The sequence below is a fragment of the Glycine soja genome, chromosome 16 (genome assembly GCF_004193775.1).
Source record: "Glycine soja cultivar W05 chromosome 16, ASM419377v2, whole genome shotgun sequence".
NCBI classification, from domain to species: domain Eukaryota; kingdom Viridiplantae; phylum Streptophyta; class Magnoliopsida; order Fabales; family Fabaceae; genus Glycine; species Glycine soja.
This window is the reverse complement of record NC_041017.1, coordinates 1,168,650-1,196,510: the sequence shown is the minus strand read 5'-3', so window position 1 is coordinate 1,196,510 and position 27,861 is coordinate 1,168,650. Positions and strand designations below refer to the sequence as shown.

General features: G+C 32.0%; 2 protein-coding genes and 1 long non-coding RNA gene across 5 annotated transcripts; 1 reads left to right on the top strand and 2 right to left on the bottom strand.

Moving 5' to 3' along the window:
• Positions 1 to 3,904: 3,904 nt before the first annotated feature.
• LOC114389318 lies at positions 3,905 to 7,190 on the bottom strand. The gene is made up of 2 exons (XR_003661745.1): positions 6,856 to 7,190; positions 3,905 to 4,277 (listed from the first exon to the last, which is right to left on the bottom strand). It is a non-coding gene; the product is annotated as an uncharacterized LOC114389318 (long non-coding RNA).
• Positions 7,191 to 8,934: 1,744 nt separating this feature from the next.
• On the bottom strand, positions 8,935 to 19,845 carry LOC114389317 (1-phosphatidylinositol-3-phosphate 5-kinase FAB1B-like). Of its 3 annotated transcripts, none has more exons than XM_028349956.1 (12): positions 19,141 to 19,845; positions 18,035 to 18,911; positions 16,575 to 17,309; positions 15,613 to 15,766; positions 14,813 to 15,157; positions 13,396 to 14,289; positions 12,980 to 13,311; positions 12,458 to 12,581; positions 12,215 to 12,385; positions 10,470 to 11,942; positions 9,744 to 10,010; positions 8,935 to 9,612 (listed from the first exon to the last, which is right to left on the bottom strand). In XM_028349956.1, exons 2-12 carry the CDS (start codon positions 18,658 to 18,660, stop codon positions 9,286 to 9,288), a joined length of 5,448 nt encoding a protein of 1,815 aa, XP_028205757.1. In that variant the 5' UTR covers positions 18,661 to 18,911; positions 19,141 to 19,845; the 3' UTR covers positions 8,935 to 9,285. The 3 variants fall into 3 exon arrangements, with proteins under 3 accessions (XP_028205757.1, XP_028205756.1, XP_028205758.1); XM_028349955.1 differs by having other exon boundaries at positions 18,035 to 19,351; positions 19,544 to 19,845; XM_028349957.1 differs by having other exon boundaries at positions 19,544 to 19,845.
• A 4,977-nt stretch (positions 19,846 to 24,822) lies between these two features.
• On the top strand, positions 24,823 to 26,189 carry LOC114390181 (protein LURP-one-related 11-like). The gene is made up of 3 exons (XM_028350878.1): positions 24,823 to 25,090; positions 25,203 to 25,439; positions 25,736 to 26,189. Exons 1-3 carry the CDS (start codon positions 24,836 to 24,838, stop codon positions 25,868 to 25,870), a joined length of 627 nt encoding a protein of 208 aa, XP_028206679.1. The 5' UTR covers positions 24,823 to 24,835; the 3' UTR covers positions 25,871 to 26,189.
• Positions 26,190 to 27,861: the final 1,672 nt, after the last annotated feature.

The window sequence follows — 27,861 nt, the reverse complement described above, 5'->3', positions numbered from 1 at the left end:
TTGAAACAATTCTGATCCAATATTCCTGTTTATTTATTAATTAACATTTTTAAGAATGTTGTATTGTTATGAAATATTTTTATTTTCTTTTATCAGATGTGGAAAAAAAAATTCTATATTAAGAGCACCTATATGAGAAAGACAATACTTGTATCATAGTATAAAATGGAAATAAGTGGTCGGTGTTTTTTTTTAATAGAAGTGGTCTGAGTTTAAGAGGTGTATAATGGGAAACAAAAGCTGAATTTGGAAGAGCAAGGGGAAACAAATCAAGGGGGCCAAGCAGTGGGCCGCCGGAGCTACTTTTTCAACGAGGAGCTGTGGCTCCCTCAAGAATTTTTTAAAATATCTTCTTTGATTTTCATTCTCGCTTTGTTCTAATTAGAATTATACAACTCTACTTTGAATTGAGTCTATATGGAATCTTTATCTGTTTAATTAGGTACCATTTAAATCATGCATTGATGTGAACACAGGGATTTTGACACTGAAATGAAACTGACATACTAGACACGCACATCACGTTAAATTATGATTATGATTTATGTTGCATTAATAAAAAAAATTTCTTTAAGTCAAATAAGATTATTATAAATGATAAAATCTCATTTTTGAGTATTTAATTTAAGTGTATATTTATGGGTTTGATGATAAGAGAATATAAAAGTATGACTTTTTGACGGGAAAATAGGGATTTTGGAGAAAGTAAATCACCAAATGAATTCTTTTGTGAAGTATTTACATAATAGGGATTAGGGATTGTTTGCGACACCCATTCGTAGAAGATGCATAGTGCACGATGGTTATTTAAAAAATGTTTTCTACATCGGTTATAAATATAACTGGTGTAAAAAATTAAAAAAAAAAACTGTGACACCTCCCCCTTGAGGATAAATGGGCACCTAAAATAATCCCAGTCATATAAATACTTCTCAAAAGAACCCATTTACCTATTTACTTTCTCCAAAATTCCCATTTTCGTCAAAATGTCATGAAAGTATAGGTGTTATACAATTTTATTTTACTCTTGTGAATAAGTATTGCCCAATTAATTTTTTTTGTCTTAACCATATGTATTTTTTACTGAAAGTAATTATGTTTGAATCGGATATGATTACTATAAATATAAAATTTTCTTTTCAAGTATTTAATGCATTTATATACCTAAAACTCAAATCCGAAATGCGATCCAATTAATACTTTAAAGAGCAAAGGATTTTTTTTAGTTATTCTCAAAATAAGAAAAATCGGTTAATATTTTTAGTGTATATTATTGAGTCGTGTCTAAAATATCTAAACTCTTAATATTTTTTTAAGTATTGGTTCGAAAATATAAGTCAGGAACAGAAAGGAGAAAAATTACAAACGTGAGAAAGCCACTCTCATGGTATCCTCACGAAGGATAAGCTCAGAAACAGACTTTCATACTGCATGGCACCCATCTTAGTCAAATGGTCAAAAAATTCATTTAGCTTCAGTTCTCAAATAGTATGGACCAGACGTACACTCTAATCATGAGCCAAAACATCTTTAATATTTTGCAGCACAGAGGCAATAAATGATCAGTTTTGAGAGTTTGAGACTGTCATTAATTATGATTTGGATGGCCTCCTGAAAGTTGGTATAGGATAGTTATAGAGTAACTATCTCATCCATATTCCAAGCCTATAGAAGCCCCTTTAAAATGGATAAGTTCTGCCATGATGCAAGTATTTGAGTAATTTTAATTTCAAAATTTTTCTTTCAATATTAATAACAATTGTAGATATCATGACTACTATTCTACAAGTAATGCATGTACCTTAGTTTTTCGTACCATTGACTTAGTTAAGAAGACTATGGACTTGGCTATATAGTAACTAATCTTACCAGAATTATTTTCTAAGAAATCTATATATATAATTACCTAAACAGATGACTTATTTTAAATTTATGAGTCTACGGTGTCATATAGATTTTAAAATTTCACACAAATTTATTCCAATGTTAAGTTGTTAAAGTAATTAAGCACTTATCTTTAGTCACATTAAATTTTAAATTGAATTTTTTTTATAATAATCAACTAAACAACTATTACTTATATAAACAATTCATTATCAAGTCATAAGCTCCAATAAAAATTTGTGTTAAGCAACATTACTTAACTTTAAACAACTCATTTAAGCATCATGTTGAAGATGTTCTAATGAGTCTTAATTAACTAATAGTGGTTCACTATCACTCATTAAAAATGTAAGTAACATAAGACCTCTTAGTATTAAATAATTACAAAGAGAGCTCACAAAATTAGAGACAGTATTAGGTTAGCCGAGTTGACTCAAACCTAATAAAATGTAGGACTTAGGTTTAAAAATTTGAGTTTGAATAAAACATGAACCTTTTCAACTTGAACTAATTGATAAACCACTTTTTGAGTGATATTTTGTGTGAGTTTTTTGTCATTTTCATGCATTTTCTTGACAAAACTCATATTTAGATATCAGTTTTGTCATGCAGAAGTTTTAGCCACTCAATTGAGTGAACAAGTTGAAATTTGCATTTCTTTTGAAGATTTGAAGACTCTGTCACTTGACCACAACTGTGATAAGCAATATGACCATGACAATATGATGACTTCCTTTTTGAACAACGTCAGCTTTCCCATGGTCGTGGTAAAATCACCATGATCGTAGTCCACACCATGATGGTCGTAGTCATTCTACAACTTCCCAGAGCTTCAAACGTCATAGTTTTCGACCACGACCATGGTTTTTCCTAATTTGAGTAACTATCTTTAGGAAGTTATAAATAGGTTGTTGATGTCAATAACAAGGGGATTATAACCTTTTACCTAATTTTCGGGTTGTGCTTTGATTGTGAGCAGCTAGTCACCCTAGTCAAGAGGTTATAATATAACTGTCCAATTATACTCCTTTCTTTATTCTTAATGGAATTCCTTAATGTTTTTTATTAATTAATTTTCTTCCTTATCCTTATTGTTAATTCAAGAATTGATCATTATTATGCTTAATCAGATGTACTGTATTGATCATCTGTGTATATTTGATAGACCTAGGTAAAGAATGTTTTATACCAAATTGCATGATCAAATTGTTTGAATAATTCTTAATAGATTAATTAATCATTAATTGATTATTTTTATTATTATTACATCCTCTGACTTACATCAATATATCCATGATCACTGGAGTATTAGTTTAAGACAAAAAATATCATTAGACCTTAACCATAGGTTTATGATTGACTTTGGTTATTGGTAATTAATTGCATAGGAATTGGGATTTCGAGAAATTGATACTAATGAATCATAATCCTGGATTGCTTTTAATATCACTCAAATTTTTTTTTTAGTTTATTTGTTTTTCCTTAAATCAAAAACTACAAAAATACTTCAATCTCCTTTTAATTATCTCAACTGTCTTATTTAATAATTTTGACTATTTCAAAATACAACTGATTTCTAGAGTTCGATATATGGACTTTTAGTCCACTATTAATATTGTGTACAGTTCAATCTCTTTTTAATTATATTAACTGTTTGATTTAATAATTTTGACTATTTTGAAATACAACTGATTTCTAGAGTTCGGTATTAATACTGTGTAGGTTACACTTGTCCTAGTGTGAATATTATTATGTATCACTAATCTTAGTTGTAGGGAGCCGTCAAAGTGGTAAAAAGATAGGGAAATTTTTCTTGATTCAAACATGACCTTAATTAAATTTTGTGAACAAGGAACTTATTTTAAAGAATAATTGGTGAATTAATTTTGTACACATAAGAATTGATGTAATTTAAACAACAAAAGATAATTAATGATTCAAGCATATCTAGTAATTAGTAACCCACTTATGCTGTTTGAGTAGAATGTAGTAAGGCTAGTAGAATGCCAGAGCCTTTATATCATTCAAAATCTTGGATATTTGATTGAGGATCATACAAAGTAGGACATATCTATATAAGAGAGAATATGGTAGGAGAAAGTCCAAGTACAAAGCAGTTTACTATTCGCGAGTACTAAAAACATCAACTATACAAATTTGGGAGATATAAGTTTTTCAAAAGGAAGGGATGTGAATACCGCTATATAAGTCAAGAATATTTACAACAAGGAAGAGGATAAGTCTAGAACATTAGGCTCCCACAAACAGACTATACAAAACAGAACAAAACACAAGCAAAATATATATATGACAACACACTGCCCTTTGTAGCTGTGTCTAACAGCCATCTGCCCAACCACTATGACCCTCCTATGATCCTTCTCGCCTGTTCACTTAAGACCAAACAAAACCAATAAAACACAAACAAGGAGGAATGAGGTTTGGTAGTAAAGTACGATAGAGGCAGGAGAGTAAATACACATATTATCAAAGTCCTTTAGCACATACACACGCATTAAGTTGTACATCCAGACTATAAGATTGACAAAAATATTCGAGTATATCACAAGCAAATATATTAATAATCATAGTCAAGCAGATTCATACTCACTGCAATTATAGTTACACTAGTCATCATAGAAACTCACCGCAATTCACATGATCAATCATAAAAATCGCAAAGTTAGTAGTCCTATATGAATGCAATACATGTTCCATAGTCAGTCTTCACTGCTCTTTCATATATGATGTCATGCAAGGAGTACCCAAATAGTATTTATATGGCGCCCTTGACACTAAGCCGTGGAATCACCCAGAAAAGTTGGAGCGGCACTAAGCTTGGTAGTGGCACTAAGCCTGGTGATGGACACTCATTACTTGGGGCTAAGAATTTACAAAGAATCTCCCGAAGTTTCAAGAAAGCATTGGAATTTTTTCTATAATTTTTTTACTACCACAGCTTCCTCAAATCAAGTCTCATTCCATCTCCAAAGAAGAACAAATTGCAGAATTTTATTCCATCTCATACTCATCTTATAAAATTCACGATCAATTCTCAAAATGAAAAATCAGAGATTCCAAAAGACATAAAACCCTTATCACATCTATTTTCCACTAAAAATACATAGTAAGTAGGGGTGGGAATAGGGCAGACCGACCTACCTGGCCTACATAAAGCCTGGCCTATTTAATTAAAATGTTAGGTTCAAGCTTTTTTAAAAGCTTATTAAATTAAATAAACCAGGCTTAGGCTTATTAAAAAGCCTTATAAGCCTGATAGGTCGGTCTATATATATGTATATATACTTTTATTATTTTTTGAGTACCAATATATACTTATATTATTTTTTGGATACAATTAATTTTTTTTTTAAATTATCAGACTTTGATTACACATTATTGTTCTATAACTTCTATCCCTATAATCAATTAAGACTTTAATTACAATTTAGGTGTGAGTCATGTGCCCCTTTATATTTCTTATTATTTTTATTGGCTTTCCTATTCCTAGTTTCCTTTTCTTTTAACTTTCGTAAAGAAGACTTTTAAAAAGGCTATCAGGCCAAACTAGACTTTTAAAAAGGTCAGGCCGAGACAAAATAAAAGCCTTTGATAGGCTATAAGTTAGGCTCAGGCCTCAAAAATTCATTGTAGGCTAGGCTCAGGCCTTTCAAAGCCTGGCCTGGCCTATTCCCACCCTTAATAGCAAGTATCAATCCCTGTCAAATGGTACAGTTTATTGCTTTTATCCTGCAGCTACACAGTATCACAATCAACGGGACATGTTGCAGTGTAAAAATCACTATAAATTGTAGAAAAATCGAAATGGCATGGGATCAATGCATTGTGAAGAGGACACATAAATCTACATCGCTGCCAAAGTAAATTAAAAACCAAAATCTGCAGCAAGGACAATGTAGATCGTAACAGAGGCTGCAACTGTCTCACAAATTCAGCATATAATATTAAATTGTTCAAAAATCATTCCTTCACTTCTAAATTCCTTCCAATTACTTGGAAATCACTTTTTACAGTTTACTTTGCTTCAAAAAACACATAATGCAGTGACTAAATCAGGGATTCAAACTTTACATCTCCTACACACTTCAAATGCAAACAAATTCCCAGAAAACCTTACATGTTCATATGCGTCTAAAAAACCAAATTTTCAAATTTTAGACTAGTGATTAACATATACCTAATCAATTCATCAAGACACCAAATCACACCATTCACACAATGCAAATACTCAAAGAAAGTTACCTGTTTAAATTCCGGAACTCAGAATCCACAAGCCATTTAATATACACATTAATTGCATAGGCCAATCCAGTACTCACATACCAATCACATTCCCATACACATCCTCCTTTACCACGACAAGGTTAGTTCACTTTGAGTAGCAATAAACACAATTTAAGCATTTAAGCATCTCTTAACACCATTCACAATTTAATCACACAAAGCAATTCTGTCACAAATTACATAATTATGCATAACAATACCAAAACAAAATGTGCTCTTTGAGCAATTCAATCAATTGCTTTCAGTCAGGGTTTGCCAGATAGTGAGGGAGCAACATTGTTCCCTCGACATCACAATTAATCATCAAATACAACATTGACAGCGGTTAGACGCCCATTACGGTGAGTCCTAATTCGACTCTTCAGCATTAAAACCCTAAAACCATTAAGAGCGGGGAACTCCTAACCCTCTCCGTACGCCAAAACGTACAATACCCCTCACTCCCCCCCTTAACTGAGGGTTTGTCGGGGATCTCCAAGATTACTCCGAGACGTTATCCTTTGTGCATAGAGTTTCTCCCTAACTTTTAATTAGCATAAAACACTTTACGGAAACAAAAGGAAAAATGAAAATGTCAATTTAAAGAGCACCATCAAAATTGAAAATTTCCAATTGGGGAATTTGAATTTATCAAATCAAATTGAAGTCACAGTTCTGCACACGAACCTCGAAGGAAAATCAGACTAGTGGAGATGTGAGGCTTTGACTAGCTTGAGAAAAAGAGGAGACAAATTGAGCCATGCATGTTCATTTGGATGAAGGAAACCGTTTTGAATTGGGTTTCTACTGAGAGGGAATGACACAATGTGGTGATTGAGTTCGTGGAGAGCAAAGCTTTTTCTTGTGCGTGAGTGTGCTAGCAGCACAGGAAAATGAAAATGGAAGCCATGTTTGAGCTATGTTGCTAGCTTACTAGCTTACCGAAGGAGAATAAGGTGGGTACGTATGTGAGACTGAATTAGGAATTTAAGATAATAATAATGAAATCGGTATAGATTTAATTGAATAAAAAGAGTATGATGCAATTTAAGATACAATGAGATGATCACAATTTAATTTGAATAGCAAGGTAGTAGTTTACAATATTAGGAATAGCTGTAGCAATTATTTTTTAGAGAAAGGAACTAATAGAGCAATAAAAGGAATTGCTATATCAACAATTGATAGCTGAAAATTTAATTTGGGTATATTAGGAGAGTAAGAATAAAATTTAGATCTTATTATTGAGATTGCACAATAATCTTAATATGATTATTTTAGAGTCTGTATCATTTTAGGAGATAGAAATTGTGTTCTTTAATAAATAATTTTAATTCTAAATGAGTCCCAAAATATTTAATCCTCATCATAGATATTAGTGATTATAAATTCACTATCACTAACTTATAACCCAAACACTAGTTGCTCTATTCATAAAAATTATTATACTATTCGCTAACTAACAACATCAATAATAACTATACTATTATATAAAAAATCAAATAATTTTCTATAAATAGCTCAAGCAATTAATCAGCACATACTCAAATAAGCTACAACAATGTATAAAACTAACACCTCAAAATAGGATGTTACAATAGTCCTATTTGGGCTCAACTAACAAATTCCTACCAAAAGTATGAAAAAGTAGGGTTTTAGACTTGAATCCGTTGAGTTTTTTTTAGCTTAGCTTGCTATAACTTACCATCTACACCGAGTGTATTTTCATCTCTAACTAAATTTTTAGTTTCTAATTTTTTCAAATTTTCAAATTTTTTTCTATCACAACTTTTAGTCTCTCTGCCGTTAGAATGTGCTGGTAAATGATGACATAATGACCTTGGTGTTATTTCTAATTATTTAATAGCAGTGCTCATTTTCTGGCGGCTGCCTCATAAAAGTATTTTACTCGCAAAATTCATTTTCTGACAGTTTTAAAACATCCAGAAATTGGCACATAGCACAAATCAAACTTCTCTTCTTCCCAAATCAAACCCAATAACATACAACACAAATCCTCCCAATCAAACTTGTTTTCAACTTCAGCGAACAATAAAAATAGAAACACATAATACATTCATAACAAATCCAAGCCTAATCCCAAAAGCAAAAACAGATCCAGAAACCCAAAAGTCCCAGATCTCTTCCGAGACAGCCTCGAACTAGAACTTGTTTTTTGCGGCGTCGATCCATATTTTGCAAAATCGGTCCAGGCCAAGATTTATTTTGTAGATTGTTGCCTTCTATGCCTCGAGTGCTATAGGGGGAAGAGAAAGGGCTTGGTTGGGGACAACACGAACGTGGAGCGGGGAGCTAGAATTGGAACCACCGGACATCGACGATGAGTACTATTGACTTTTATAATAACATTTTAAAAATCATATCAATAATGATCTGTAATCGAATCATATTATAAAATTATTTTAAAATATCATTGCATTACCATTTAATTGTTTAAAAAATGTCAACAAACCCTAAATAGAAGAATATATTGATCTACTACATCTACATGCATTGTTTTAGATTTTAAAATTTACAATTTTACTAAAAAAAATTAATAACAAATACTGTATACCATATTACAAAAAAGTCACCAAATGATTTAAATTTTCAATAAATAAAATCCAAATGCATCACAATTATACAATAAAAACCATTATTATCTTTTATACCTTAAATTAATGCCATTCATCTTCTCACAGCTTTAAGTTAAGCTGCTTAACCTTGCCCCAGATAAACAATAAATAAAGACAACATGATAAAATCTGAAGTAAAGCACAAGATGGTAATGGCAAAGAAATTTGAGAAATTTAAGTCATATACATGTATAGAACGTGTTCCTAGAACGTTACTGTAGGTTTTTGTACAAAGATTTCATCCAGAGGTCATCAAATACTTTTACCCCAGACAAACATCCTTGGCTGCTAAAGTGCTAGCAGCCCTTCTTTGGCATCTTCTAACAAATAATTGATAATATCTAGTTGACAAAATTACAAATGAACCAAAAGAATTCCTATATCATTTAAGAGGGAAAAACAAAAAAGAAGTTAATATAAAATTTGGGGGAGTTAATTCCCCAAATTGAAAGTAAAATTTACAGAAACACAAAACAAAGAATCATTCAGCTGGAGTCCTAGGTTGTGTGCTGTCTTCACCAAAATCAGACTGAGAATGACTAGGAATAATAGAAGGGGGAGACCACTGATCTGGAAGCATGAGAAAGTAAGTGGTCATTGCTTTCCTGAACCTTTTCTTGTATTGTTTGGGAGATATTACTGTTGGAGGTGTGTTCTTTGGTCCTCCAAGGATACCTGAAGCTTTTACCCATGTTTCAAGATGCTTGTCCCAAGTATACTGCCTCATGAAATCAATGATTCCAATAACCAACTCATGCTTTTCTTCATCCACTCCAACCAGTAAAGAATAGTCCATCACATCAACTGACTGCACAAGAGGAAAACAGATTTATGTGAGATGGACATAAAGATGATGATGTGCACTTTGCAAGAAAAGAAACAAGAAAAGGAGACAGTTAAGAGAAGGAAGAATGCCACATATAAAGTTTTGAGATTTACAGCAAGAAAACCAGTGTCATTCCAGACAGCTCTCTCTAACAATCGTTTAGCTTTGTTTCCCACGAAAATAGGAGAAGTTGGCATTGCTTCAATTAAGTTCTGGTCCAGTAGAACTTTGTTTTTCCCGGTACTATCTGCATTATACCGAGACCTGGAAGATCCTTTAAGATCATAAAGTCGGGTCACAGTCCTCCTAAACAGAAGATTCTCCATAACCAAAACATCCATCCTTGATTCCTTCCCTCCTTTAAGATGCTTTGATGTAACCTTTCGAACAGAATGCCATCCAAATTTTAAGTGGTTAAGATAGTAGATAATCAAGTGAAGCAAAATGCAGAATTATATATCATCAATCCAATAATTAACACACTTAAAAAGATTTATTGCATGGTTGGTTGGAATCTTTTTTAAGTCATCATATATTTAACATGCTAAAAGTTATTTCAGTTTTTGGTAACCTGTATATGAAATTTATAATTATGTTCATATGAGATGCTTTAACAAGATATTGGTATTCTGCTACTTACAATTATCAGCGACATTTTCGAAAGATATATGACCTATTAAAATTTTTTGAGCAACCTTGGTAGGCTTGATTCCTAATAAAATTTTCATTTTATAAATAAACTCAACAGGTTTTCATTTTCACCAGTAATTTAGAAGCTATGACATTTGAGGTCCAAAAAACAAAAGAAAAAGAAAATGTAAGGCTCAGAAGACCAGTACCTGGTATATGCCAAGAATCTTTGCCAGGCAAGTTGGACTTCCGGTGCCTATGGATTCAGAAAGGTACTTGAAGTATTCAGGACCAAATTTAATGAATGACTCAAGCTCTGTTTTGGTAACTTGTTTGATGATAAATCGATCATCCAAAGTTTTTGCAAAGAATACATTACTTTTCCCACCTTGAGCTCCCCATTTCTTACAGCGACTCAGAGACCTTATATAGTCGAGCTCTGAAGGACAACAGACCCTTCTTAAGGCTTCAAATCGCTTGGCGTAGTAACAAGTCACAGAATATTTTACCTTGCCAAGGGGACCATCTACTCCAAAGGAAACTCTAGCATGCATAGCCTTAGTATATAACATTGGGTCCAATATTGATGAATTACGAGACCCAGACATGGAAAATATCATTTCCTCTATCGATCCAAAACTTTTCTGAGAATCAAAAGCTGTTTCATCAACAGATGAGAATGACTGCAAGGTGCCTGAATCAGAAAAATATGATGAAATGAACTCATTTCCTTCTCTTGGCCTTTCTCCTTCATCAGTCAATTGCAAATGATATTCTGGTGACATTAAGGCGTAAGCTATAATACTTGAGGGTTCATCATCATATACTGGAATTACAGTTTCATTGACACCAATTGGCAGAAGCAGCCTTGCCCCACCCAGGAGTTCCTGCTTCCGGAAACATGATACATAAACAGGATTGTAGTCAACTAGGGTATCAAACTTCTGTGTACTAGCAAAAAGGTTCTTGTTAAATTGGCGATAGAAGTTCAAGAAGGGCATTCCCAACCAGCTTGAAGAGTCTTCCATATTATCATGACCTTTTTGATCTTCTGTACGATCCCCTAGATAATATATTTCTTTTTGTGCACTGGTTGTCAAAGCATCTGCCATAAGTATATCAGGATTTACAGAACTGTTATCCTTTTGAATTCCATATCCTGAGTGGTTTTCACCAGTCCATTTTGCATCTAGTGTTTCAGACAAACTAGGAATGACAGGGAATGGCCCATCAGAGAGAGCTCTGCGAACACCCAATTCAGGTTCTAAAAGGTTGGATTGATCATTTATGCTTTTGCTATTTGAAAGATTATGTTCGGCATCTTTCTCATGATTTTTATTTTTGGCCATGTCAATTTCTTGATGCACTGCATCAAGTGAAAATTTTCCATCAAATACAACACTTCCTCCTCCATGGCTGGGGCTATCGTTAAGCTTTAGATCACCATAAATAGAGTTAATGCTCATCTGATTTTCATCAGTAGGTTTCTCCTTATCCTCTGAAATTGGACTGCATGAACCAGATTCATTGTTGGAATGGACTAAGTTGGCTGCATAAATAAGGCGGTGATCCCACATATATGATTGAAAAAGTAACTGCCTCCACAATCGATTAATTTCCAGAACATCAATCCCAGGCTGGCCATTTCTCTTTTCTTGGTTCAAAATCTTTTGAAGAGTTTCCTAAGTAAATAGAAGAGAATGATTCAACCACAAGCCTTTCAAACTTTTTATATGTTGTTTCAATTATAGAATTTAATAAAACATCCATCCAGTAAAGCTACTTAACAAAAAAAATACTGCTAAAACAGAAAGTTGCTAATATTCTAACACATGGATGATTTTATATCTAACAGTTACTAGTGACAAAATTAATTACTAAACAAGGCCACTACTAGACAAGAAATTTGACTGAATGAAGCTATAAATTTAAGTATAATTACTGAAGACCCCACCTCAAATTCTAGTTTCTCCTTTTGCAACATCCCCTCTAGTTCAGCAACTTGGCGTCTTAACTCAGGTGATTTGTGGCCATTACTGACTTGGACTGCATTAGATCTTTTCTCAACAATTTGACTAAGACCATTGAGTACCTCAGAGAATAAAAGCTCTGCCCGATTGACCACCTGTAACAACCAGAAATTAGGTACACTATCATAAAACCAAATTTTAAGATCAAAATATTGCAAATATTGAACCTCATCAGATTCTTGTTGTATCCAGTCCTGATTCCCATAATCAAATATAAGTGTGTGGGGGGGAAGGTAGACTGAGTGAACATCAATTGATGCATATCGAAAACAAGCAACCATTCTTCCAAATCTGCAAGAGAGACAGCTCTCATGAGTATGAAGAATTAATGAATGCTACAAAAAAAACTGCTACATGTACACATATTAGCCACAAACATATACACAACAAAAAAAAGCACATTCTTGAATAGCAGAATAAGAAAATCAAGTTTATATGGTTTTCATAATGAGAGGAGACCCCTATATGTCATCCAAAAAGAGGTTATAAAAATCTTTCTCTTACATAATCAGGCTGATAAAAAAAATGTTTTATTTTTTAAATTCAACCTTTGTATCTTAAATCAAGAAGTTCATGATAAAAATGAGATCAAGACCACATGCCATGGCAGTTTCATTATAAATAGGCAACATTTAAAAACCTTAGACCATTTGTTTGGTTCAAACCCAAAAATAGGGAAGACTAATTACCCATAAAAACGAAGGCAATCTCTGTGTAAAGAGTGACCACAGCTTGCCACCCTGCTGGCTGCAGCGTGGTTTGAGAAACTGAGCTCCAAAAATTTCCCAAATGATAAACCCCAAGCAGCATCAGACATTACTATTCTCTGTGTAGCAGGAGGAAAGCCATTGATTCTTGGACACCGCAAGCACCTATGCCACATCCAAATCTTTCCATCCCTTTCACCAGGTAGGATAATTTCTGGTAGTTTCTTGACGGATATGGTAAGTGTTCCCTGTCGATGAGTATAGCAATGCACATGTGCTTCCGATGGCATTTCACAAGAATGGCATTGATAACTCTGAAAAGTAATGACAACAACTGTAAAAACTAGTGCCATAGTTCAAATAACAAAGACATATTTATTCCTAGAACAGACAATTACCTGATCAAATAAATGGTCCCGCAGAAATCGACCCAATGGTTTATCAAAGCTGCCATAGTATTTAATTCGAAAGAGATGGGACCTCTCACATACAGTTCCCTTCCAAACACACCGGGAGGACAATGACACCAAAATGCTTTGATGGTCAGAGGGAGATGGAGGAAACTCTTCTTTTATGAGAACTGGCTCTTCATTTGTGATTCCAAGGTTCTCGGGATGGTTTTGAACATCTATTGGAGATAGAGATCCTGACCCACTTAACTGGTTTTTAGAGATTTTGCTGTTCCAATTTTGTGGAGTGTCAGCTGACATGCCTTGATATAATTTCTCTGAAGATCCAAGGTCATCTACAGTAGGATCATCCCCGACAACTGTGTTGTCCGCTCTAGAAGTTTCTTCCACAACAGGTTGTTTGGAGTCCATTTCATTTGTGTCTCTACTAGTGCATGAAAGAAGCTTATTACGGTGCGATTCTGGAATTGATTTTCCTGAAGCAACAATGGAGGAGTACAAGGCAGTTGAATGGTTGATACTTGATCCAAGTGGCATAGATTGAAAAGCACCATTAGACACACATGGCCCTGTACTGCAGGTTGATGAGGCTAGATCAGCAACTGTGAGACTTCTGGTTCTCTGTGGTTCAGTGTCAGGTTCTTGTCCTTGAGGTGTTTCATTGTCAGCAACACCAAAACCAGGAACTGTCGAAATAGACCTCTGAATGAATGATGATTTATCTGGAAGGGCCAGACTGTTTAATGGAATTTCTGGCAGGGAGACTCCTTCATCTGCAAGAAAAGATGTCTCCAAAGCCAAATGATAAGCTGCAAAAACTCCATACTGAACCACATGCTTTACCTTCTTCAATTCATCCTTGTCAGCACCTTTAAGTAAAATCTGTTCAATTAGAAATACAAGATAAATGAACTCTTCATACGGTCTCCATTACTTGTTTACAATAAAATGCCATCTAAAGTAAGAGTATTAGATGATTATTTTAAAATAAAATATGTCAAGGAAGAAAGACAAACTGTTTAAAAAACTTTAGCTATTAGGAGAATCCTTAATTAATGTCTCTAATGTGCCCCATCACCCAATAACTTGGACGCTTGAAGCATGGAAAACAATAGGCCAACTTTCTGTTGAAATAATTAATTGGAGGGTGGGGGTGGAAAACTCTTGTCCACTTGGTCAGACAGACAGGCTTCATTAATTGTTACCATGTCAGGAGTGAGGTGTCAACTATCTTAAAATTTCAAGTTATGAAAAGGACAAGATGACAATCATCCATGTGTTTGCATAAGTGTATACAGATCACAGATTATCCGGAAATTGAAAGTTAGAGTTGCCTGAAGCCCTGAAGGCTTTTCTCTTATTATATTCAAATTACATAAAAATCATAAGAAAAATTAAGACTTACTGTGAAACCCAATGGTTTTGGGCAACCTTCAAAAAACATCAATGTTTTCATTGTTTTTTTCCCACCCTGACCAGCACTATTTAGGTCTTCAAGAAACTTTTCTACACGAAATGTTTCACAGTAACCCAACTTTTGTGACGAAAGATGATCAATTGAAGGAACTATTTGAGTGCCTGTGCAACGTGCTACACGCTCCAAAAGTGGTCTCTTGACATTGAGAACCAGAGATATGTCCTTTGCAAGAAGATATTCCTGTGCATATCGTGAGACTGATTTCTCCACCAACAAGATGTTTGGTTGGTGTGAAGCTATCTTTGCCACTGCCATCTTCAGATGGTCCATTTCCTAGAAAAAGGATATAAAACATAAGCATGAACCCATGACAGTAGCAAGTGCACCAGCAACCAAACCAGGATCAGACTAAGGGTAAAAAAAGGATTAACTAAGTTTTTAGTCCTTGAACAAAAGTTTTATGGGTCAAGGTCCCTCAATTTTTTTCTGTTAAGGTTTTTAGTCCTTAAACAAAAGTTTGACCGGTCTAGGTCCCTAAACTTTAAAAATTCGGTTTTTAGTCCTTGAACAAAAGTTTGAACCCCATTATCTTTAATTATTTAATGTGGTTTCAAGGACTAAAAACCGAATTTTTTAAATGTTTAGGGACCTTGACCAGTCAAAGTTTTGTTCAGGGACTATAAACCTTGACAGAAAAAAGTTGAGACAGCTTGATCAGTCAACTTTTTGAAAAAGTTAAGAGACTAAAAACTTAATTAACCCATAAAAAAATGGTACACATGTACAACCTGCTGCAATAGGGTATCTACACTAGATAAGAGGTTGGTAACACGTTGATACTCTAGAGCCCCTCCAAGGATCAACAAGCGAGGTTTATCCACTTTTGACGTCATTCGCCGGTGAGCCACATTTTTCTTACAAACAACTCCTTTAACCACCACACTAATAAGAATATGAATCCAAGAAGTCAGGCAAAGTGAATACAGGAAATGTCACATAAAATATTCTCTTTAACCATTATAGAGTTAATAGTATATTAGAGGGTATTAAAGTTATGTTCAATTTTAGCTTATGAATATGACACAGATTTTGTGAAAACTAATAAAATAACTACTAATGTTCTTATTATTTGCATATTCCTAATCCTATGTTATAGTATAAACTATAAAGAAAGAGATACACGAGTTATCAGAAGAGAACATTTACTACTTTCTAGATTTCATATGCCACTTTCCATTTGATCTCATATTTCCTCCAGACGCTCTCTTGTCACATTACATGCATATCTAACCCCAGACTATACAAATAATGTAATTGCATGTCTTTTCATGTATTATTTTTCTTTTAATACTCAAACAATTTTCCTGACTCTTTGGAAATGTTTGTTTTGCAGTGAATTCCTCTAGTTTATTTTTATAAACAATTTCCTTTTTCTCTTTTGGAAGTTGGAACCAGTAATAAAATTTTTAAAAGCTACAGCACTATTTCTCTGAATATTTTTGTTTATTATATTTATGGAAGCTACATTTTGTACATGGAAATACACATTGTGTATATGCACAAGAGAAAGAGGATCATGAGGTCTTAAAACCCATTGCTAAATGCCATCCAAATTGATAAATTGTATCAACTGAACTAGAAGAACATGAAACGGCAGGTAGATAGAACATAGAAGTATATATATATATATATATATATATATATATATATATATATATATATATATATATATATAAAGTATAGCATTTACCTTTCAATGCGGCTCCCACATGTTATGCATTTGACTTTCACATAACCAGCTGGGTCCATCCCACCACCTTTGCTCATATCTGGTTTCAACAAAGTAGCAGCTTCCCATGACAGAGACGTGACAATCTCCAACCAACTGTTTTTGTCATTATCTTCAACGGGTAAGTTCTCAACCTGTAACAGCTGAGATACCAATGCCCTAAAATGCCCATCAACTACATTCTTCATTACAGTCTTGTGCTCTTCGCTTGACCTATCTCTGTGTCGATACTCACCACTTCCAAAACTGCTTGAACTGCGCAGATAGCCCCACTCTCCGGTGGCATTCCCATCATGATCATCATCATCATCAAACAAAATAGCTTCCTGTTCATCTTCTTCATCTTCTGGTTCAGGAGGGAGCCAGAGAAGTCCATTATTTTCAAAATCAACAGGTTCAGCATCAACATCCTCTGAAACATACAATGAGGAAGGGGCTTCATTTTCATCACAGATATAAGGTTCATCTTCAATTTTGGCAATAACTGGGGCTTCTTCCAAACCCTGTGTGTCAAAACTGTAGTTTGAAGGGAGTTTTGCATTAATGCTTTCTCCATCATGATCCACTTTCTGTGAGCCATCAATGTTGCCTATCCCATCAAGCTCAGCTCGTTCATAGTAGTTATTCACCTGAGGATAATGCCTCATATCAGAATCTGACCGATATACACCATACTCATCCTCATCATCATCACTCCTGAAACAAGTTAAAATCATATGATCTATGACAAAATATTAGAAAAAGCAACAGCACTCATGGACTAGACACAGTTTAAATACAAAACTGTTGGTTGATAGAGGATGCAACCGTAGTTAAATAAATAACAGGTCAAACAGTAAATAACATCCACATATTTGGATTCAAGGATTCCTAATGACTATCGATGCCCATTAGAACAAAATGTTTATGTCATCACTTATAAGACTCCCCAGCTTAATTCCAGTTACAATAAAGGATTAATCACTCATTTGGTCCCTATACTTGCACAATCGTTATGTTTTAATTGCTACACTTAGAAACTATTTGTTTTAGTCCCAATACATACACTTTTTAACTCGTGGTAGTCGCTACACAAGCACTTTTTAATTCGTTTTAGTCCCTACAATTTTGGATGGTAAGGGCAAAAACAGGTAAGTGTGTGTATAGGAACTAAAATGAGTAATTTCTAAGTGTAAGGACTAAAACATAAAGATTGTGCAAGCATAGAGACCAAATGAGTAATTAAACCTATAATGCATTAATGTATGGTTATAACACTCTTTTGAATTTGTCACGTCTCGTGAGCATGATGAAGAATATGTTGACTGAAAACAAATATAAATATAAAACTACATGAAGAATGTCCAAGTAAAGAAATATCAATATGAACAATCAAGCATCAGTTCTTTCTGTCTGTGAACCTAATATAAACAGTACAATACCTGTTTATTGAGAATCCATATTGCTTTGGTAATGGATCACCCAGGTCTGCTACAAGATCACTCCTCCCTCCATTTGCTGATAAACCTTCCCTATCAGTATCGGGGTCTTTTTCCTTCACAGGTGATTTATGCAGGTTCAGAACAGAACCCTGTTGCATTGGTTGATAAGACCCAACTGAATAAGGCATGGAGCAAAGAGTAATATTACTACTGTTTGCAGTGGCACTGGTTTTACTGCTAGCCACACTTGAAGTTGATCCTGAAGCACTGTTATCCAGATTGGAAACCGGAATACTCTTATCCAAAGCAACTACGCCCTGCTCCCATTGCTTGTAACAATAATTACAAACGCGAATCTTTTCCAACTCATCCCAGGAATTCCTTTGGTTGCTAAATGGGGCAGGAACCGAGTTTGTTGTACACTTGTTACAGAAAATTCGCCCACAAAGACGACAGTGGTGTTTACGGTTAAATAAGGTGAACTGCGAATCACACTCGTAGCATACTCTACAACTCTGGTCGGGCATCCAAAAATCCCTAGACACATTTACTGGCTCAGATCGCCAGGGAAGCCATGATTTGACAATGCTGACAAGCTCAGAGAAAGTCTTGTCCACTGCATCCATTGACAAACAATCTAGTTTGCCCGTTCATTATGACTTGTCCATTTGCCACTCCTAACAGACCATGTTCAGAACAGGGAACTAATCCAAAATAAAGAACTAGAACCCCAACAGATATGCAATCAACGCCAGATATCCCAAGTAACACAGGTTCAAACCCTCACAATTTGAACTTCCATTCTTCTATATCCACAAAAAATCCACAACCTTGTCGAGGCGGTTTGTGGTTCTCCTCCATTCAGCCTAGGAAACAACTTCATCAACGAATCCAAAATTGGAAAAAAGATCAATTGACACCTCTATTGACCCTTGAATTCAAAATTCATAAAAGGAATCCCACTTCTCCAACTTTTCAACCAATTCAACTTTGACAAATCACTCTTCACTACTAAACAAGCACTACAACAAAACTTCACAGCATATTTCAACATGAACCATGAAAATATTCACCAAATTCAAAGGAAACAAAAAAAAAGCTCATACCAGGATATAAACCTTTCTTCACAATCAGATGCAACCAAACAACACCCTTCATGCAAAAATTTCAACTCAAAAGGTCAAGCAACTCCACTTCTCCCCCATTGCAAAACAAACCCTCAAAAAACCAAAATTCTCTAACCAATCAAACAAAATGCACTGGCGATCAAACAGGAAATTCAAGCAGATAGCTCCATCAAATTCTTATCAAAATCCCCTATTTGAAGCAATACACAAAATCACAATCACAATCAGATCCTCCTCAGGAAAAGATAAAAAGGGTAGCAAACCAGATTTGCCCAACGTAGTTAACGGACCCTATTACACCGAAACTTCAAACATGCATAGAAAAAGAGAGAGAGAGAGAGAGAAACGAATAAGGGAGATATTCAGGGAAGCAAAGACAGACCCAGAAACGATCCGTTGCAGAATGAATCATCCAACACTTCAAATTTGGATCTTGATCATCATCGTCATCCACAAAAAATTAATCTATAATTTATATATGAAATTCAGGGGGAAGAAAAATATAATAATAATTAATAACAAAAAATTGATGTAACAAGTGTGTCTGGAATTCTATCCGATTACACGAACTTGGGAAAGGAAGGATCGTTCGAAAATTCGGAAATGGATATGAAAATTGAGTGATGACTTTTCCATTTTGCTTTTTGTTCCATCTTCTTTCTCGTTAGAAACTAGTCGTCGTTTTCGTTACCCTTTTTTTTTTACCTGTGACCTCAGAAAGAGACCACACCACTGCATGACAAAAATTAAAATTATCAAATATTTTTGTGCTGACAATTAAAATTATCAATTTAATAAATAATAAATCGATTTCTCATGGGAAAGTTAAGACATTACGTGCATTTTTCGTGTTAAGTGCTTATTTTTTAAAATAAAATTAACAATAACAATTAATGTGGCACAGAATTAGTAAGTATATTAAGTTTTAAATAACTATTACAACGACGATGTTTTTCTATCAGTTCACGGTGAAAATCTTTTTACATTAATTAGACATATAAACTGCAGTCATAATATAGTTTAAGTTTAATTTTTAGTTATATTATCACAGTATTAATCAGTTAAAATTAATAAAATATCATCTTCAAAATGCTATTATAAATAGTTTAATACACATATATTCTCATTGTAATTTTCTAAACATTAATTAATTAAAAAAAATGTTTAGTATGATTTTTAATGTAAAAAATAATATAATTTTGTACTATTAATGTATATATCATTTATACTATTGTAAATTTTGAAAAAGAAATATGTATAATAATTTAAGATTGTAAATTTTAATTAACTTATCATAATGTTATATATAAATTGAAAATATTATTGGCGTTACATAAAAATCTTCAATTAAAATTTTATTTTCATCCGTTATGTAGACTGTAGAGTTTATCTTCTGCATTTTTTTTAACAAAGTCAAGGTAACAGGTAAAGGCATGAGTGCATGACTTGTCAAAGTTTAATGAAGGCTTTGAAAGTCAAAAGCAATAGATTTATTATTTAATGAACGCACGTACGATTCCATAAATGTCCTTTAGTCCATATAAAATCCCAAAAGGTTGGAGGGACAAGAATGGTATCATATCTTACATTTTATGTATTATGATATTCAAAAGAAACTTAATACTCGAATAATTATAAATTTTTAAATGAAAAAATGGTGTTAGTTAGTCGAGTTTAATTCCAACTTCTAATTATTTGATATATCAACAAAAATGAAAAGTAGAGATTTAAGGATTTGAATGACAAGCCTTGAGGAAAGGAACATAATCAACATATGATTGAGGAGAGGCACATCACCAATGTTATCCACAAACCAAAAACGCGTATGCTTCGTGGTTGAATCCAAAAAAGCCAGTGGACACAAATACCCTATTGTTTAAGCAACAACCAACCTATTACTTTGTATATTTATTCCCTCATAATCAAATTTTAATAATTAATGCTTTCAGATTTAGTCTTTAAGTTAAATGCAGACTCTAATAATGCTTACCGTATCTATTATCACTTCTATTGTTCTTTTCAACTAATTAATTTTCATTCCAAATATTTTTAAATCGAATTAATAGTTTAAAATATATAAATTTTCCATTCAATATAAGTGATAATAGAGAGATTAAAAAGATAATAAACACTCCTTTGAGAACATCAAAATCGAATGAAGTTACAATAATTTAAAATACAAGTCAGTTTAGTTTGTAAAAAAAATGTTTTTATTTTTACTGTATTCTTGTTTTCCTTTCAATAAAAAACATGTTACCCCCGCAAAGGCCAGTGATATATATACTCTTTAATTTATTATTTGTGGTATATCTTTTTATATTCATCCAAATTTATTAGAAATTATAATTTGTGATATATCTTTAAAAAACATGTTTTCTTATATTTAGTAAGTCTTTTTTACTCAAGTCCTCCGTCTATAATTACATTAAATAGTTGGAAAAAAATATCATTTATAATGATTTCATCTAATTCAAATGCGTTGATGATACATGCCATCTACACTAAATAAAAAAAAAAAAAAAAAGAGTCTCTTTTATACTTTGATAATTTTTTTATAAATTTTAATTAACAATAAAGGATGTGGTAAAAGAAAATTAAAAAATATATTACTGAGATAAAATTACAAAAGAGTGGTTGAGAGACTCCAAACGATGTAGCAACATGCTCTGAGTAATTTTGCAAGAAATTAAAGTTAGGTTGAAGAACTTGAAGCAGTGAGTTGGAAACACAGAAAAGGCAGAGACGTTACCCTTTTGGGTTACAATTATACGAAGGATTATTTAATGTCATAAAATGGAATGGAGACCAAAGCGATTGTCTGCAGCTGTTTTTGCTTGTGTCTGACCAAATTTGGTTCCACGTATATAAACTATTTTTCTAAAATAATTCTATGCCATCATATCAGAGATTTTATTAATTTTCAAAAAGTATTAGTAAATAAAAACTTTTTTTTAGAGGAATTAGTTAATAAAAACTATTGACTACGTTACATATATATATGTTTTTAAAATATTGTTTCTAGTCAGGTAAAAGTAGATACATTTAATATTTGTCAGAACAGAGATATTAAATATACCTGTTTTATTTAATTTTTATAAGAATTATTAGAAGTTTTAAAAGAGTAAAAAAAATTAAACATTCTAAAATATCCTCTCTTATTTCATTTAAAAGTGCGTTTTACACACCAACCTATAACAAGCCAAGAAGTTTCCATAAATTTATTTAAATATATTTATTTAATTAAGAACTTTTATACAATATAATTTACATATTATAAATTTAAATTATATAAAAAAAAATTGATGATGTTGGCTAAAATATTAGTTAGGCTCTAACGCGTTAGTATTATAGATGGGTTCAAAGCAGTGATAGTTGGCTCGACGTGGCTTCACATTGCCCTGTGGAAACTAATATTGATCTTTCTCTTAAACAATGCTGTTTAATTTGTATTTTGTAGTATTCTACACAGTTACGTTCATTTCTAGTTGGCATATTCAATTTGCCATCACCAAAACAAATTGTCCACGGATGTGTTAGTTCAATTCTAATAAAAAATGACTCTAGTTAATGATACACTCTTAAGTTTTTTTTATCAATAAATATTAATTTGTTAATTTCTATTAAAAATGTTAATTAAAAAGTTTTAAACTCGTGATCTCTTTTCCATTTTTTTATATTTATTTTTAACTGTTGGATCAATCTTATATGTATGTGTAATTTTAAGTTTAATTTTGAGTTATTAATAAGTGAGACTTTTGATTACCCAATTAATAACATTGAACGAAACCTGTTGTGTGTTTCTAGAAGGTCAATAGGTCATAAACGTGGTGGGTAGTTCATCACTTATGAGATTATAATTAGAAAGCACCGGTTTGATATAAAACGCACGTAATGAAGATATAACAAAAAATTACAAAAACACTATAATATAAGTATAACACTATTATTGTAATTATTTTGGACCAATATCTGGCCCAAATATTGGAGACCTAATAAACTTGAAGACTTGGACCCAAACGCAAACATTCAGGTGGAAAGAGTCTTAAACCACCAACTGAATAACGATTTAACAGATTAACTACTCAGAAGATCATTACTACTGACAAACCCCTTAACAATGAGATGAGTAATAATTTGATTTAGAACCAAATAAGTTAAATTATATTATACACAACTCAAGTTTAGTTCATTTATTTAATGGACTTAATTTTTAACTTAAATTTAATTCATTTGATTTATGAATTAAATTTAACAAATCAATCTTCAAATTGAGTATCAAATTAATGAATTTCAAGTTGATTCAGTTTATTATCAATCCCATTGGATGGGCTACAAAAAGTCTGTTTCCATCTCTGCTTGTGCTTTAACCTTTCACTAGAGCTTACACTGAACAGTGAAAAAAAAGTTTTTAAAATTGCAGCTACAACTTTTTTTGGGATTCTTAACATTGTAAGAAATCCTAAAAAAAAAAAAAAACTTTTTAAGAAATTACGAGTAAATGCACCTGATATGGTTAATTTTAGTTGCAATGAATCCAAAATCCTTAACATTGCAGTCAAAATTTGGTCACAAACATTTTATAAAACCATGGTGATATGACAATAATAAAATGATAGAATTTACTTAATTATTGTGATACATTGCATAAAAGTTTTAAAAGTAAAAGTAAGAAAATATAAAATGCAGACCACTGACTACTCATTAGGTAATGTCCGATAGTATATATTACTATTATTTTAAAGTGTCCATTCTACGTTGGCTTATAATAAGATGATATATAATGGAGCAACATGAGATAGCCTTCTTAAAATATTAAAGGGGCGGGAAAATGAAGCTTTTTGCATTCTGCAGCTAGTAATATGAAGAAACTGTTGAATGGTATATATTGTTCTGCATTTCATCATCAACCAACAAGTGGATGATACCTGAATTATTTCTTTTTGTAACGATCGAAAGCCCGATATGACGTGGAGCAAAAGGGTCACTATATTGATAAGGTTTAATGCAATTAGTTTTAAACGTACAGCTTACGGTTGCAGTTGTGGAGTTTTGCTTTAATTCTAAAGAACCACAAGTCAAGAAATTATATTAAATACCAACAGAACAAAAGTAGTATACATGATATTGTACTTTATATCATGTGTGCTTTGTTTAAATTATTTTGTGTTTTGCCTTCGTCTCAGACCACTAATTGTCATATATAAAGATAATTAATACTATTAAACACATAAATAATAATAGATATAAGCTTGATGGTTAAAAAGAAAAATTTGAGAGTGAAAACAAATTTCTTTCATTTATATTTCTAACAAAAGTAATAAACTAATATTTGCCAATAAAAAATAACAATTGAGCATGTAAATTGTGTTATGATATTATTAGAACAAGAATATTTACTTAGTCAATCATATTAAATTTAAATTTTAAGTATTTAACTGTGTTAAATATTTGAAAAATAAATTTTATTATTTATTATAATTTTATTTAACTCGAACAAAATTATCTTTTATTGAATATATTCATGATCTTATAAAAAAATAAGATAATTAATAAAGGTTTTTTTTAGTTTTCTTTCAAGTTTTAATTAATTGACTAATCGTGATATATGATTAAAAAATTTCTTGTGGCTATATTTGATTGTCCCATTAGTATATAAAAGCCTGTTATTTGTTATATGCTACATACAATTTCAACCATGGGAAAAGTTCACCCCCAAGCACTAAATTCCTATACTACTTGCAATTTCACTTGCAAGCAAGAGACTTTTACCCTATGGATGAAATCTCTGGTACTGAACGGAAAAGGATGCACCGTGTTTGATTCAAATGGCCAAATTGCATACCGAGTTGATAACTACAACTGCAAGCATAGAGATGAAGTTCATCTCATGGATCAAAATGGCGATATTTTGTTCACTATGTTGAAAAAGGTAAGAAAATTTCACCATAATTACATGACAAATCCTAGCCATAAGTTAAAGTTTTTCGGTCTTTCACATTAAATGATCAATTTTAGGATTTTTTTTTTTTGTGTGTGTGTAGCAATATAAGTTATCCAGGTTTTGGGAGGGTTATAGATTTCCAGTTCCAGCAACAAGGAATGACCACAAAAGACCATGCTTTCGAGTTTCAAAAACTTACAAGATCTCTAGAGGTGGTTCAACCTATGAAGTTGAACTTGGATTGGACAAAAATCAACCGTATACTCATAAAATAGAACGCAACACTTTCAACTCAGCTTGCAAAATATCTAATGAGCTTGGAGTGGTAGTGGCAGAGGTAAAATTTCTAACATCTTCTTAGCAAAGTTTGGTACATAGATTATGACAGTAGGAAAGAGTTTTATAATTTTATTTAATCATAAAATTATTTTATATTTGTTGGTACATAATTATTAAATCTTAAGAATATATCATCCTCCTTCAAATCCTTGCACTACCTTATAAAGAAAGCATTAAAAGAAATGTATTCAATACTTATCTATTACCATACAAAGGAAGTAAGAGGATATATCTACATTATATAGTAAGAGTATTTAAAATTATTTATTCATATTCTGTGTTTTCTATGAGCAGCTAAGGAGAAAGAAGTCACCTTGTGGAGTTGATTTAGGAGACGATGTTTTGACGATGGTGGTGGAGCCAAATATAGATCTTTCTCTAATTATGGGGCTTGTTGTAGCCTACAATCTTATAAACTGTAAAATTTGATTAGTATTTTGGAATCAACAGTTTGCACAATAGTGATTTGCATCTCGAGGAAGTCTTTAGCTAGAATTAGCAAATGGGTTGCTAAACCCTCTTTCTAGATTAAGCTTCGGAGATGTTTGTGGTGATTGCAACCTAGCAATGCTGATTTTGTTTTGAAGTGAAAAATTTATTCTATAAATCGGTAGGGAAGGCTATAGTACTATGTTTTGTGATTTTGTCTCTGGACTGCAAGCAAACCAACCCCATGGTTGAAACTTGCAAGAGTTCCTTAGCATGTTGGATTATAAAAAAAAGCTTAATTGGATTTGTAGTATCTTCACAATGATGAATAATTTAATATATAATTTTAGTCCATTATTAATAATTTTTTTACTCGAATTTAATTTCTTATTTTTTTAATTGTCATAATCAAATCTTTCCTTTCCACTAAAAAACAATCAAGTCCTTCTAAGAATTATTTTCATTTTAAAACTCGTAAATTTTTCATTTTCTTCACTATTGTTCTAAAAATTATTCATTTTAAAACTCGAATTTAGATCTCCGTTAAATGTTGAATTATTTAAAACCATTTATACCCCTTTTTTGTTTGAAGCATCTATGAAAACATCATATTCCGTCTAACATAAGAAAATCTCAAATTTTCCTTCTTCAAAGCCCTGAATTCGCTTTTTATATTTTTATTTTTATATCCTTTATCAAGTTTGTTTTATTTTTAAATGAATCCTTTAAATCATTTTCTATCACAAATTCAGCTTAAACTCCTAATTATTTCAGAAAAAAATGAGGGTTATTTAGAGAAAGAGAACCAAATAGGAGGAATTCGTTGAATTGATGAAAAGAGATAGGAAAACTAAGTTGAATTATAATAGAATAAAGTAAAATAGAATATAGTGAAACAAAAGTCTAATTTGTTGTTTACATATGCTATCACATAATAGAATAAAATTTCTGTTTCATAATTTTTCTCTTAATTTGGGCAAAGGAAAAATGAAGATAAATAATGGAACAAATTCCAATAGTTTTTCTATTTCATTCTTGTTGTATCGATTTAAACAATAAAACATAACACCATCATATTCTATACTCTATAGTAACACTAGTACAAAAGAGGTTTTTACATCAGAAATTTACATTGGTTCTTAAACAACCGATATTATGCAGTACGTGAGACAGTAGCATTTTCCAACATTTAAATGAGAATTATAGATCAACTGCTATAGAACTGATATACGAATATACTTCTAAATTGGATGTAATTTTGAAAGTATTTTCTAAATCGATTCCTTAAAAAAAATTTAAATTATGTATATCCTTTGTAACTTTTTGAAATTTTAACAATTTACTTTTTAAAACATAATTAAAAAAATAGAAAGTATTTTTTGGAATAATTATTTAGCAATTGATCTATAATATAAATGTTTTTCTTCACAACTTTTGAATTTTCTAGTAACACATTGTAAATCAATAGTAAAAAATGATTTAAGAAGTATTTTTAGATAATTCTTACTACGACCGATTATAATATTGACGTCCTTTGTAACTTTTTAAACTTATGAGAAGACTTTTTTGGTCGGTCATATTAAGAATTGATTTAGAAAAATTTGTCTAGAAAATACTTTATAAATTGGTTTTGACTTATAAAATTTAGATTTTTTTAAAGGTAAAATGAGACTTAATATATTAATAAAATGTGTCATGACATGTGAAAAAAAAATACATTAACATAAAAATATAAAAATAGAATAAAAAAAAACAAAAATGCAACCTGTCTAGAACAACAAATAACTGTCAAACATGAGTTGACAAATGAACAAATCAATATCTCATGATTCATATATAAAAATCATGATCAGGATAAAGTCTGAAGTCCAAATCTGTTACAAAATCACTTTTGCATATTACCTCTCCATAGAAATAATATTATAAATTTTAGATTGATCCTTAATATAGCCTAAACATAAAAAAAATGGATTAAAAGTGTGTTTGTTTGT

Bases quoted from the DNA above. Each gene is read 5' to 3' on its own strand.
- LOC114389317 (XM_028349956.1), bottom strand. From the start codon at position 18,660: ATGGATGCAGTGGACAAGACTTTCTCTGAGCTTGTCAGCATTGTCAAA. The intron at 13,312-13,395 runs GTAATTGTCTGT...ATTACTTTTCAG, and splicing joins GGGACCATTTATTTGATCAG to AGTTATCAATGCCATTCTTG. The intron at 12,582-12,979 runs GTAATTAGTCTT...TCTCTCTTGCAG, and splicing joins GATTGCCTTCGTTTTTATGG to ATTTGGAAGAATGGTTGCTT.
- LOC114390181 (XM_028350878.1), top strand. From the start codon at position 24,836: ATGCTACATACAATTTCAACCATGGGAAAAGTTCACCCCCAAGCACTA. The intron at 25,091-25,202 runs GTAAGAAAATTT...GTGTGTGTGTAG, and splicing joins TGTTCACTATGTTGAAAAAG to CAATATAAGTTATCCAGGTT. The intron at 25,440-25,735 runs GTAAAATTTCTA...TTCTATGAGCAG, and splicing joins TTGGAGTGGTAGTGGCAGAG to CTAAGGAGAAAGAAGTCACC.